A 13,918-nucleotide genomic window follows, 5' to 3' on the forward strand; every position below is an offset into this window, starting at 1 on the left:
GGAGTAAAGAAGCCAGCGCCTTCCTTTTGCACCCATAAAACCATAAACCAAGAGACACCGAGAGTGAAGTCTCAGTATATGAACTGGGTGAAATCTTGGGAATGTTGTGCTGTCTACACTAGGGCTAATGTCTCCCCCGTCGTGAGTCTCCCCTGGAGCAGGCTGCCTTGGTACATGAAATGGCAGGTGTCTCTGCAGTGGTGAAATGAGACTGTCCCCATGTACAGGTGCAGTCTGCAGAGGACAAGTTATGGCGGATACTAAGGTCTTGCTTGTCTGAGGGTGAAGGGAGCTGGAGAGGGAAGGGGTTTCTGCTATCTCCTGTCCTCACTGGAGTGCTAAAGCAGAAGCACCCAGCACATAAATGATGGCAGTCTCCCCAAGCCTGGGCACGCTTCTCCCATGAAACTCTGGTTTCATGCAACTCCCCTCTTGTGTGCTCAGAGGCATTGGGAGATTTTGAACGTTGCAAATGAAGTTTGAGTCTGTGCCTTGGCTCATGTTTGTGTGGGTGCATGCATATGCATTTAGCTAGGTATGTCAGCAGACCTCCCTATATTTAATGCATATATAATATACACACATTATATATAATATAATATACACGCACACAGACATGCACGCACATACCCACAGGCGCGCACATGTGACATCGAGAAAAACCTCTTTGCTCCTTTTAATGAAATCTGACTTCTTTAAAAATAGAGGCATTGGTGCGTACGTGTATGTGTTGTGTTTGGGGGATGAAGATGTTGGTTTAAGAAACAAAATGCAACAACTTTTCCATTGTTTACCAGTGTCAGTTATGCTTTTTTTAATTAGTCTCCTTGTTTGATGACTTTTCCCCATCTGATTTTCAGCGCTGGCAGTGTCAGCTCTCATTAGAAATATTGAGTCTGTCAAGTGGTACGTTCACTCGAACAGCTTTAGCCTGGATTAATGAGAAATGTTTTCTCTTGATGGCGGAAGGCATAGCTGGGAGCAGGTACCACTGTTGGTTTTCAATGCTCTCTCCTTGGGCTTGTTCAGCAGCGGAAGGAAAATTCGCGTCTCTGCAAAGGGCCAGGATAAGGCCAGGAAACCTGCAAATCCTGCTTAAGCCCAACGAGGGAGAAGGGATAGGATGAAAGCATCCGTTGTGGCTTTAAGTAGGACTTAAGTGGTGCACGGGGCTCGGGCTGGACATCTGCAGTGGCAGGAATCTCATCCCAGCGACTTTCTTCGGATCAGCTTGTTCGTGTTGCGCTGCGGCCGGTAAGGCGCCTTCCTAGCCTTAGGTCGGGGTGTCCTTTATGGAGTTGTCTGGAGAAGCTGGACAGCTGATGGAAAGGCGGCCAAGTGTCAGTCTGTCAGGCATTGCTGGGGCAAGGTTCTCCAACATCTCGACCACATCTTTTTCCTTTAGTCTTTTCAGTCTTTGGCCAGAAGAAGTCTGTCCTCAGCCAAGCTGCTTCCCCGGCTGTTGTGTCTCCTGCTCTTGGGAGTTGTCTGCCTCCCACCCCACGCCACGGCCAGCGTGAAGGGGAGCTGGCGAGCGGATGGCAAGCTGGCTGTGCCGGGGGGTTGCCCAGAAACCCATCCTCACAACTGCTGCATAGCATCCGGCTATTGATTTATTTTTATTTATTTATTTTTTCTTTTTTTTCTTTTTTCTTTTTTTGTCTGCACATGTAAAACCTCCCCACAATGCACCTAGTGAATTGTGTCCTGCCTACGGTGTGACACACAGCCGGGGAATCCTTCCCAATAACATTTCTGATCATCGGGTTCCTTGAGGGCCTGGCTGTCATTTAATCCGAGCCGGTGGGTGAGACCACAGGATAATCAAAGCAATGCATCTTGTAGACAGTATTCCCTTCCAAAAGGGCTTGGCTGCTGCCCATCTACCAGATCTTCTGTCTTAAAGAGCTGGAGATGAGAGGGAGCCTCTGTGAGAGGCCTTTATTTCCCAGGGCACACTGTGGCTCCGCGGCAGTACCTTTTGGGCTCATGAAGAATGACTGTAATTGTCTACTTGATGCACTTAGGAAGCAGAATACAGCATACATAGTGGAAAACTACAGCCGCTGCCTCTGTATGTGTGTGCACCGCTGCTTCAATCAAGCTGTCAATAGGGTAGGCTTTGAATAATTCAGGCTCTGAGCTTACAGCTTGCAAGGTAAAGGAATATAAAAAAGTGCCTGCAGCTGTCTACAGTGGCAGTAACTCTCTCTGCCAAACTTCAGTAGCCAGCCTGCTCCTACCTGCTGGAGTTTTTAGACAAGCTAAGTGACCCAGATGCCCCTCTCCAGACTCACGTTGGTTTTTCTGCTGAATCCCTTCACTGTTGGCATTCGGAGTGCATACACCTCCACTGAACTCGCCGCCGACTTTATTTATCAACGTGTCATTTTGCTCAGGCTTTTTTTTTTTCTCCCCGTTGCCTCCCTTCAGCAGCTTGCTCAGTTGCGTCGGCATGTTCCCTTTTCGAGCCAAGCTAGTAGAAAGGTGCACGCGTATGAAGTGAACACCTCTGCCTCTGCCCTGACTCTCCAGCGGGGGTCCTGTAAAACAAAGCCGGGTCTTCCCTTTGGCAGTGATGTGGCATCCACACTCTGAGCCACTCACGGACAGATGGGTGGACAGACACGCGGACTGGACCTAGGAGATGGTCCAGCAACTTGGAAGATGGGATGGATGCACCCTCAGCAAGGTTGCAGGTGACACTGAGCTGGGGGGAGTAGTAGATATGTGGGAGGGTAGGGCTAGGATTCAGAGTGACTGAGACAAATTGGAGGACCGAGCCAAAAGAAATCTCGTGAGGTTCAACAAAGACAAGTGCAAAGTCCTGCGCTTAGGACAGAGCAGTCTCATGCAGGCTGGGGGCGACTGGCTGGGCAGCAGCTCGCACAAAAGGACCTGGGGTGACAATGGACAGTAAGCTGAATATGAACCAGCAGTGTGCCCTTGCTGGGAGGAAGTCTAACGGCATCCTGGGCTGCATTGGTAAGAGCAGTGCCAGCAGACTGAGGGAAGTGATTTTTCCCCCTGTGTTTGGCACTGGTGAGGCTACATCTGGAGTCCTGTGTCCAGTTTTGGGCCCCCACTACAGAAAGGATGTGGACACATTGGAGAGAGTCCAGTGGAGGGCAGTGAAAATGGTTCAGGGACTTGTGAGGAGACGTTGAGGGAACTGGGCTTATTTAATCTGCAGAAGAGAAGACTGAGGGGGATTGAATAGCAGCCGTCACCTCCTGAAGGGTGGATCTAAAGAGGGTGGAGCTGGACTGTGCTCAGTGGGGGCGGATGACAGAACAAGGGGTTGGAGCAAGGGAAGTTGAGGTTGGATATTAGGCAAAACTTTTTCACCAGGAGGGTAGTAAAGCGCTGGAACAGGTCACCCAGAGAGGTTTTGGAGGCCCAACTAGACACAGCCGTGGCTGGGATGATGTAGTTGGGGCCGGTCCTCCTTGGAGCAGGGGGTTGGACTCAGGAGATGTCACCTCCTGAGCTCCCTTCCAGCCCCCGTTGTCCGTGATCCTATGACTGAAAACTTGCCTTAACAAATAAGATCGGTGGTTATGCTTCTGCTCCAAACTGCGGGCATGCATCACAGTATTCCTCTTGGAGTGGCGCTTTATTAAATTACTTTGCATTGTCAAGTTAGCTGCACATAGTCCTGTCAGTTGATGGCTTTTGTTTCCCCCCCAAGGGCTTACAGCAATCAAAGTGAAATTTATACATGTCTGTAAATAGTCCAGTACCATTCCTGTACAGTGATAGCCACTGAGTTGTGTGGGGTGATGGGTTAAGTAACTGGTTAATGGCCTCTTATGTTTCTGTGGTTTGTCCCCAGGCCTTGGAGGGAAATGTCCTACCTGATGCTAGTGTCTGGGTGCGCTGCATATCCAGGCAAGCAAATCTTGAGAAAGATGCTCCTTTCCCAATCCGAGCACCCACCGTATTTGAATTTCTTTAGAGCATGCGCACTCACTCCTCTTTGGGGAACTGTCAGGAAAAGTGCGAGTTTGAAATGTCCCCCTGAGCCCTGACGGTTGGTCATCAGCAAGACTCGAGATTGCCTTTGGCAGCACGAACAGCGCGTTCCCTTTCTTTCTGAGACGGAGATATCACCACAGAGCAGGGATGCACAGCCCACAACTGCCTAGGAATATCGCATCTTCTCGGACATGAACTGCCCCCCAGCTGTTCCACACCTGGATCCGAGGGCTGCAGAGCAGCGGTGCGGCGGATTCAGAACATCTGTCTTGTCCTAGGCCCAGTCATCCGGGAACACGTCTGTTGGACGGACTTTGTATCGCCAGCCTGTTGTTTTCTCTCCGCCTGTCCTCGGTAAGGTTGCTGATTGCTGCCAGTGGGCCCCGTGGAAATGTGAAGTCATTGCTTTGTATCAGAATAGCGAGGCCTCTGCTTATATCAGGATTTGAAGAACGCACCGCGTTTGCAAGCTTGTCCACATCTGTCCCAAACATGCAGTTAGTTCAACCAAAGATATCACCCACAAAAGACCTCGCCTGTCAGGATTTGGGTATATTCTGCAGCTTGATGGAGAAATAATTCTTCTTTGCTAACAACCCCGAGGTGTTAGGCTCTATATTATGGGTACCCATTTCAACACCCAGATCTTTAGGCTTTCCACTGGTTGGCCGTCCTCTTGCTTCCTTTTTTGCCGTGCTATCAAGCGAGCCAAATACTTGCAGAAACCAGGACTCAGTTGAAGCACGGTTCTTGGGCCAGTGTTTAACAGGCCTTTTTCTTCTGGAGCATGGATAGGGCTTCAGCTCAGGACGGCGCCACATGACAAGGCTTCGGGCATCACGGGTCCCCGTTGAACGCAGGGAGTGGCGGATTCTTGGCATCTTGCAGGACCAGACTCGGCTCAGCTTTTCCTGAAGGCTCGTCTCTGCTTAATACTCCTCCTTCCTGAGCGGGGGGCAGGAGCCTCCGGCTAGTCGTCAGCCCTGCATGAGTGCAAAGGCCCTTCCTCCTCATTGCCGCCTGGCCTTTCTGATCACCTCATCCCTCAGCTGGAAAAGGCAGCTGATTGTCCTGCGGGAACAGAGGGCATCCATTTTCACTCTGCCTTGGAAATTTTCCTAGCCTTTGCCCTTTCTGAATTACGGTGTCCCTTCCTGTGAATCAAGCTGAGCCTACGCTGGCACATCCGCAGCCCTGGGTGAAGGCTCGCGTTGGGTTTGAGTCCAGTGCAATTTAACAGCTGTCTCTGACAGTTTTGCAATCAGCCACCTACACACACTTCCCTTTAAAGACCGGATCTGGATTTCCACTGCAGTGGTCTGGATGACGGACAAGGACTCCACTGTCCTCCCTCTTCCTATCAAGTCAGTCTCAAGAGAGGTGTGGTCTGGGGCCAGGACTGAGCGTCAGGATTTTTGGTCCTTTGATTTACATCCCCCGACCTTCTGCAGGCCTCCGTAGTTTCTCCACTGGTAGGATAGGGATTATAACAATATCTAACTCACAAAGGTATTGGGCAGGCTAATTAGGTGATGGCATTCAAGTGCTGAGCATTATAATAATTACTGGGTTATCGCTTATTTCTGTTAATTATTATTGGTCCATAAATTATCTCTGGTATTTGTATTTCAACAGCACATGCAGCTCTGCTGACCTCCAGAAATTACCCTCTCCCCGTACACACACGGGGTTGCTGGCACTGTGGTACACGGGCACGTTTCACTCATGCTTTCCATTGCTATATGGGAAACTACGGTCACTGAAAGTCCTGGTCTCGCACTGAGCCTGAGAGTCGATTTTTGGCTATAGCAGAAGGATGGGGCGAGGCAGAAGGTGCCCTAAATCTGTCCCCATGGCCTCTTGCCAAGCGATCGGGCCTCAGATATTTAAACAAAAAAGCCCAGCCTTGTGGTGAATCCATGTGCTGTGCCTCAGTGTCCTCTTGCTGTCGCTGTACCCACAGGCGTGAGTGTGCCACAGGGCTCCTGTGGCCCTACCCAAAATGCGGAGGGCAGCAGAATTGGAGGCAGGCCTTTCGGCAGCCTTTGACTCGCTGTGGTTTGAAAAATCAAACACTGTAGGCTACTGCAGTACATTCCTTTGAGGAAAATCATGAGAGACTGAAGCAAACCTCAGCACTGCCAAGCAGCTCGTGACACGAGACAAAAGAAGATTCCTTCCCTCTGCCAAAAACCAGGGGGACGCGAGGAAACTCTTAGGCCCCGGTTCAGGAAAGCACGTTTGTACAGAAGGATGCATTAGCCTCTGCCTCTGGCTTTTGCTGGTTTGGCGACCTGCTGCTGGCAAGGTCGTGGGGCATGCCTGGCCCGGATTGAGAACCCGGTGTAGAGCCCCGATGTCACGCAGCGGACGACAACGGGACCGGGTACGTACTCGGATGTGGTCAGAAACCTCTTCAAAGACAGACGACCCGCTTCCCGACCTGCGTGCTTAGGGGAAGGCGCTTGCTGCCATCCTCGGGCACTTCAAGAAGTAGCGGGACTGTCGGGTGCTGCTTTGGCCAGAGTTCCAGGTCTGCGCCTTTTGTTTGGGAATCCTGGTCGGGAAATGTTGGTCTGCATGAATTCAAACAACAACAAACCCCAAGCAAACAACAGGGATAGGTGCACCCTGCATCTGGAAGCCAAACCTGTCTGCGTTGGGCTGGTGCCTACAGCCCGGAAAGCACAACCGGACTGGCTCCCAGGTGTGTGGAGTGGCCCTGGAAGGGCACCGGTTTAGCTGGGAGCAGAATGAGCCCACAGACCGCACGCTGCAGGTGAAAGACCAAGCTGGTTTCACCCTCTGAGCTGAGGGAGAGGCAAAAGGTGATTCTCGTCGGTAAAACGAAGTTCTGCCGCAGTCATTTTCCTATTCGGTCGGCTGCCAGGGTAAGGGAGTGCTCCAGCATATCCTGTTGATCTGGTTCGAGAACATCCTTTTGTGCCCTGTGTGTGTGCAGCATCCATCCCCGTGGGGCTTCGGAGCTGGGTCTGGGACTAGGCATCTGCAGGACGGTGACAATGGCGGTAGTGACCCTTTAAAATGAATTGGAAGAGATTTCTGTATCACCTGCATCGGTGTTGTGATTTTCCAAATACCCTCAGACAATAAAAGGGACGAGAGCCCCATAGGTGTGGGTGGCCAGCTCTATTCTACCTAGTGGCTATTGGGGCAGCTGCTGGGATTTGCAGAGAATTGTTAAAAGTCTAGAAAACGAGGTGTAAGGATTCGCACAAGCTCAAGCGAGTGGCTTTTCTGTTTGGCATCTCTGCCATCCACTTGATCCAGAAACCTCAGCCAAATCTGCTCCTGCTCTGATCATGGTGCATATGCTCCTCTTGATTAATCCTTTCACTAGCTGCACAACCTCTGCAGTTTTAGGCACTTGTACACACTCCTGACTTTGCATAGATCAGTATATTCTTTGCGTTTTTTGTCCTGCAGCGTATCACAATGATTCCCAGTTTCAATCCCCCTCTTTTCCTTCTCCCCAGGGTCCTTCTGCAAGGATCTTGCTTTTCCCCAAGGTCCTCCCTGGCTTCAGCCTGCATCTCGGCTCTGACTTCTTCCATCTCAGTACCCCTCCCTTAAAACTCATTCAGTTTCCTCTCTTCATTTCTTCCTTTGTTTCCTTTCTTACTTAGAGTCATGTTCTCTTTGCGTCTTCTTTCATGGTGCCCCCCAGGTTTGGAAGCTGGAGCAGGTTAGGCCTTGGGATCATCCCCTATTTTGCCAACATGAGACGTTCCTTTCCCCTCCTCCAAAGCCGTCCGTAACGTCCATTTGTCCTCTGATGTCCTCGAGCTCTGATGTCCTCCCTCGCGCTCTCTGCACATCCCATCTCTGCGTTGTTCATTTGCTTCCCCATTAGAGCGAGATTCTCTGGACCAGCACCTTGCCTCTCTTCCCACTTGCAAAACGCTCTCTGTAGTTAATGAAGGCCATTAACACCACATCCTAATGCACTACCACGTGAAAAACTTCCTCCCAATGAAACACTCCACTGGCATCAGCAATAAAAGTTTTCAATAAACTCTTATTTTACCCAAGTACTTTCAGGGTGAGAAGAAACCTGGAACGGCTTACACACACAAAACACTTGAAGGCCAGAGGGAGCGCGCAAAGCTGTAGTCATTTAAATACAATTATTTTTCAAGAAGACAAAAAATTACTTTTTTTGAACTGGGTCAGCGCTCTACATCTGCAGTGCTCAGCCATTTTACACATGACACAATCACCCACTCTGTTTATCTTTCGGCAATATGCTCTCGCAGACTGCCAATTAATTGCATATTGGTGCCTGCTCTCTCGCAGCATTCTGGATAAACACGGGGACGCCGGGATGGGAAGGAGCCTAATTCTGACTGCTTAGAGGAATGAAATCTGTCATTGTCTTAGCCTTGTTATCTGCTATGAAGGCAGACTTTTAACAGAGTGTTTTGCTTGTAAACACCCTCTTTAAGCACCCTCCAAATTTACATAAATGGCATGTCAGCCATTGTCAACAGCAAGGCATCAACATTTGAAAGGTAATTGCTTTCCAAAATATTTCGTGAAGAGTCCTTGGCAAAAGGCGTGGACCGACTGCAGGTGAAATGCTTTCAGCCAAGTTCCTCCCCAGGAAAGGCTGCAACCAGGGCGAAACAACCCCCAAGGAAGCAGAGTAGCTTGTTCTGATTTAATTCCTCCCTGGGGATCATATTTACCTCCCCGCAAGCGGGGAGCACCTGGCAGGGGAAATACCAGGTGGTTTTCCTACTGGCATGGGAGAACCGCGAACGTGGCAGGGGGCTGCGCCCTGGCCAAGGTAATGCAATTAAAATGGCACTGTGGGGTGCAGGGTCTCTCCCTTGTCTGCTTGCAGACAGGACTCCCTACAAGAGCTTCCCGCTTTGCCTTCCAGTGGGAGGATCTCGACTACACACCGACTTTATGGACGTGGGTGACTCCTCCCTGGCTTGCTCCTGCGGCCGTATGGCTGGGGTGAGGAAAACTCGGGGGCATCTGAACCCCAAGCCTCCGGGCTTCGGCCTGCCTGTAGGATGCCCGCCAAAGGATTTGGAAGTATCGGGGTAGAGGATGCTGGCCGGTAGCAGGGCTACATATGGTTCTTGAATGATTCACGCGGATTTGGAACGGATCTGGCTAATTTGACTGGGGGGACACACAAATTTTGTTTAAAAAAAAAAAAAAAGTATTTTAGAGAGCGGTCCTGGTCAGCAGACGACCTGTTTGGGAGGGCTGCGGGTTCAGGTCTGTTGAGGACCTGCTGGGAAAGCAAAGAGGCTCTTCATTCTCTTGGGCTCTAAATTAGCAGCTTCTCCTACCGAGATGAAGGTAGAACGGACACAACAACTTGGGGCCTGGGCCCGCGGACCCGCTGACTTCATAGTTCTTATCCATCACTAATTTCTGTGATTTATAGAAAGCCACAGGAAATAGGCTGAAGGAGACCATCCTTCCTTGGCCGGGGAATGCACTCGATATAACCTAGTTGGCCATTTCTATTTTTAATATCTAGCAAGTTCTGAAACCAAAATAAAGAGGCTCAGCTGAAATCTAGAGTGGCTACAGAGAAGCAGGACAAAATCTTCTCCTGGGGCAATCCTCAAGAGGATTTTAAACTGCCATCTCAACACTGACTTGTTCTAAATTAACTGTTGCCTCCAGGCAAAGAGTGATGAGTGGTCTGCCGCGAGGAGATACGAATGTGTCTGGGCACTTTCTTCCTGGACCTGCTGTGGCACCAGCGGCTGGGAGAGGGTCCTAGGATGGGGGGTGCCCTGACATGGGGGCAGTTCCTGCTGTGCTGTACCAGGATGAGTCCTGAGTACGTCGGTAGCATCCGTGTAAACACCAAGTGCATCAGTTCACACCAGCAGGAGTGAGAAGAGAAGCTGACTTTTTGCATTGTGTGTTCATACAGCAGCGCCATGGCGCACAGTTGTGTGCTACCTGCATGCCAGGACAGCCGTCCGCCCCAACCTTCGTGCTCCTCTGTTGTGTTGCACTGGTGCCTTAAGGCCAGTATCGGGCTGAGTCCCACTGGGCCGGGCTCTGCAGTGAGCTCATAGTCCGTGCACAAGGGATACGGTGCGATCGCTTTAAGAGGTGCAAGGCTGGAAGCAGAAAGGGCTGTGGTGGAATAAGAGAAGACCGTCTTTGCTGGTTGTTGCCACTGTAAGTCTGACTGGCTGCATGCTTTCATGCCAGGGGCTATATTTGGTAACCCCCAGCTCCCAATGGCTTAGACCAGTGCACAGATCACATAGAAAATTATATGCAAGGGGCCTTCAAACTGCTGGGGAGTCAAAACATTGACAGGGGTCACCCCTGGGGGTTTGCAGACTGTCTAAGGGGTCTGCAAAAGACGACTATGACCAATCAAAAATATGCGAATACCTACACTTACAATTCAAAGGGGTCTGCACCTCCATTCAGAATTTTTTTAGGGGGTTGCAAAAGATGACTATGATCAATCAAAAGCATGGAAATACCCACGCCTACAATTCAAAGGGGTCCGCACCTCCATTCACATTTTTTAGGGGTCTGCGAATGAAAAAAGGTCAAAACCCACTGGCTTAGACATTTCCCATCTGATTTCATTCTCCATGTCAGTGCAACCCCTTCCTTAGCAGGCACCCATCTGAGGAGGAAAACAGTGGGCCATCTGTGAACCGTCGACGTTTTGACTCCCCAGTGGTTTGAAGGCTGCTTGTATGTCGTCCTGTGCAATTCCATTGCATCGAGGCGAAGCATCGGCATGCCTCGAACACCTAACACTTACGGCGTAAATTATGCTAATTGCATGTGCTTGTGCTTGGAATTGTAGCTATGGTTTGTGTTCACAGCACCTGGGTCAAATAATTATAATTTATACACGCTCTTCATGACTCCAGTAGATTTTCCTGCTCTTCAGGCTAATAGGAAATTGTTACTTCCTTCTCGACGGTGAAATGCCCTGTTGGTAGCGTTCCAGATCCGTGCCAGTCGACGGTAACGGCAACAAGCTGCTTACAAAGGGCCTAATCCTGCTCTCAGCGGAAGTCAGCGGGAGCTTTGCCTTTGACTTCAGCGAGAACAGGCTCTAGCCTGTCTGCTGCTAGGTTGGTGCAAGAATTGCAGGCCCCGCTTGGCTGCTTCTCATTTGTTATTCTGCAAATGCATCCTCAGAAATGTTGTTTCCTTTTCAGTTGACCTTTTCTTGCCCTTGTTGCCTCATTGCGAGTATCTACAAAGACGGTTTTATTTCTTGTCTATCAGCTTGGGACACGGCAGGGCTCTGGTGCCAGAGCAACCAAGCTCAGGTTAAACACGAGTTGGAGGCGAAGGCCCGTGCACCCACGTGTCTTGCAAATGTCACGTGCTGAGTTAGGAAGTTGCCTCGTCGAGGTTGGCGGGACGGTGAAGCGCCGGGTGGGCTCAGCCGGGAGTCTCGCGTCATCTGCTGAAGCCCGGTCAGGACGTTGTGCAGTGCCGTAACAGAAGACACCTCGGCTGCTTTCTCCTTCCAGCTCCATCCTCCAGACGAAGGCAGTTCAGCCCCCAGCACCTCTGCTCAGCAGTCTCCCTGTGGCAGGATGTGTTGTTTCCTAGTCAGAGTCGAGTCTCAGCTTCCTCCTCCTTCGAGCTTGCGTGGAAGGTGCAAGACAAACTAGCAGTGCCAGCAACCGGCTGTCAGCACCAAGGGGGTGGTCTTAGATGCCTGAGATGGGACGTGTGACAGTCGCGGGCTTTGCCTTTTGCTGGGGGGGGGGAGCAATGGGCTCAAGCTGCAGCAAGGGAGGTTGAGGTTGGATATTAGGAAAACCTTTCTCACGAGGAGGGTGGTGAAGCATTGGGACAGGTCTCCCAGGGAGGTGGTGGGGTCTCCATCCTTGGCGGCTTTTAAATCCCAGGTAGACCAAGCCGTGGCTGGGATGATGTAGTTGGGGCTGGTCCTGCTTGGAGCAGGGGGTTGGACTGGATGTGACCCCCTGAGCTCCCTCCCAGCCCCCGTTGTCTGTGATTCTGTGATTGTGGGAACTCGAGCAGGATAGTCCATTTTCCTTTTCCGCTTTTGTCCTTGGCTGTAATTTCTGAATTGATGGAGTGAATTAAAATCTTCTGAGCGGAGACAGCCTGCCTGGCTATTGGACTGCATTAGGAAATTAAACCGTGGTGCACAGGAGCAGTCTGTCTTGCCACTAGAGCTGACGGTTCGTTGCTAGTCCGGGTGGAGCTGATAGGAAAAGTTTGGGTTTCGACAGGGTTTTGCTGGAGAGGGGAAATAATTTAGGCCCTTCGTGAGAGCTAACCGGGGCTCCCTTTAGTACTCAGCTGACCAGATGTAAGTGGGGCTGTCCCCACTCCAGGACAGCAGCAGCTAAGGCAGGACAAGGAAGGGGACTTTCAAGCTGCTCTTGTTGTTTCTCTGGTTCCCAAACCTTGGATATAAGCAGTTCATGCGCTGGGCTTCTCATCCACCCCGTTAAACAGGAACGTGCCATCAGAGACTGTCCCCATCCTGAGCACTGCACAGTCCTAGCGGACAAGACAGACCACATGCAGACACAGGAGATATTAGTAACCCCTTGTGCAGAAGCACAGCAAGGTGAAGAGAAGTGACCATGGTCACACCGGCCAGCTGTGCCAGAGCCAGAATTGAGCCGCAGCCCCAGAGCAGTGCTGTAACCACAAGACCACGCTTCCTTCCCATCGGGAGGCTTTCCCTGGCACCTGCCAGTCCAGTTAGCGCTCCGTACCTGGACTGGTGGCACCTTCTGTCATTTAAAGGGTGAATTACAAACAGCGGGAAGTAGGCCCTGCACCCCGCATTTGTATGGCGCCAGCTCTTGAAGATGTAAGTATGGTCAGGACATGATGAAAATGTGCCTGCCCATCCCCACACAAAAGCGTGGGCAAGAGTCTCGATGCTTTACTGATGGATTTCAGGGGCAAGCGCCCACTTCTCACGGAGAGTTTGGAAACATGAGCTGACGCCGCCTTCCCCCAGGAGCAACCAAATCCCTTGTTATTGCTGTTGATCAGTCAATTATCTTGGGCAGTGATGGAGATTTCCACATTGGAAATGGGCAGAAGTCTATTATCTAATGGCCTAATGGAAGTCTTTAGCTCCTGGGAGTTGTGCAGAGCCTAGCGCGCCTACATGTGCCTGCCCGCAGAGCCATGGGCAGGTCCCCCTGCTCCTTTCCCCGTGTGTTTGCTGTACCGCTCTAATTATAGACGATACAAAAGCAGGCTAGATTACGTTTAATTAGAGCTGAGCTGCTTTGTCACGTAAATTTGATTTGCAATGTGGCTCATCCAGTCTGGACCAGAGCCAGTACCTGCGTGAGCGCCTCGGCAGCTGGGGAAAGGCTGGGAGCAGATGCCTCTCCTCCCAATCAGGGAAGCTAAAGAAAGGGTTTGAATTACAAAAGAAGGGACGGATCTGGGCTTCCCTCGCTCTCCCGCACCTCCCTTCACAAAGGGCAGCAGTCAGTTTACTTTAATAATCCGGCTATCAGCTGCAGAGGAAGTTGGGCAGTGCTGGAGTTGGAAAGCAGGAGGCGGCTCAGAAATCCGCTCATACAGGCAAGGCAGAGCACGGGGAGCGCGGGCATCGGGGCTCTGCAACGAGAGAAAATGGACCCGTGCTGGATTCGGAAGAGCTGAGTGTCCTGGGAGCCCATGGTCCTTCCTCTGCCGCACGCTGGTTTTTCCATCCCCAGAACAGTTAGGTAAGTGCCCTCTCGCTTCCCTCTTTCCAGCACCGCCCTGGAGCTTGTTATGGAGGCAGGGAGTGGGAGAACACCAGGTGTTGATTTCCTGCACCCTCCGGACCTTGCTTTTGATTTGAAAAGTGAGTGATTTATTTAGAGTGTTTTGACTTCGTGGTTTGGGGTTTTGGGGTTTGTTTCTTCCTTGAAGAGCTGCCGGTGGTTACAGCCCCCTG

At 51.1% G+C, this 13,918-nt stretch overlaps 1 protein-coding gene and 1 long non-coding RNA gene across 9 annotated transcripts in view; one reads left to right on the plus strand and one right to left on the minus strand.

Annotated features, from left to right (window-relative positions):
* DAB2IP (DAB2 interacting protein) overlaps positions 1–13,918 on the plus strand; it is a 299,614-nt gene that overhangs the window by 171,053 nt on the left and 114,643 nt on the right. The window contains exon 1 of one of the 8 annotated variants that reach the window (XM_019510854.1): positions 13,282–13,703. The exons of the other annotated variants lie outside the window; for them this stretch is intronic. Within the exon in view, the coding sequence (XP_019366399.1) occupies positions 13,654–13,703 (50 nt within the window). The 5' untranslated portion in view covers positions 13,282–13,653. Of the gene's footprint in view, positions 1–13,281; positions 13,704–13,918 lie in introns of those variants that run through there. 8 annotated transcript variants of the gene reach the window in all.
* LOC109293059 overlaps positions 7,556–13,918 on the minus strand; it is a 27,677-nt gene continuing 21,314 nt past the window's right edge. Inside the window, exons 2-3 of the long non-coding RNA XR_002096232.1 lie at positions 12,339–12,346; positions 7,556–7,567 (exon numbers count right to left, since the gene is read on the minus strand). This is a non-coding gene — a long non-coding RNA (uncharacterized LOC109293059). The remainder of the gene's footprint in view (positions 7,568–12,338; positions 12,347–13,918) is intronic.

The sequence above is a fragment of the Gavialis gangeticus genome, unplaced genomic scaffold (genome assembly GCF_001723915.1).
Source record: "Gavialis gangeticus isolate Ggan-Ray unplaced genomic scaffold, GavGan_comp1, whole genome shotgun sequence".
Taxonomy (NCBI): domain Eukaryota; kingdom Metazoa; phylum Chordata; order Crocodylia; family Gavialidae; genus Gavialis; species Gavialis gangeticus.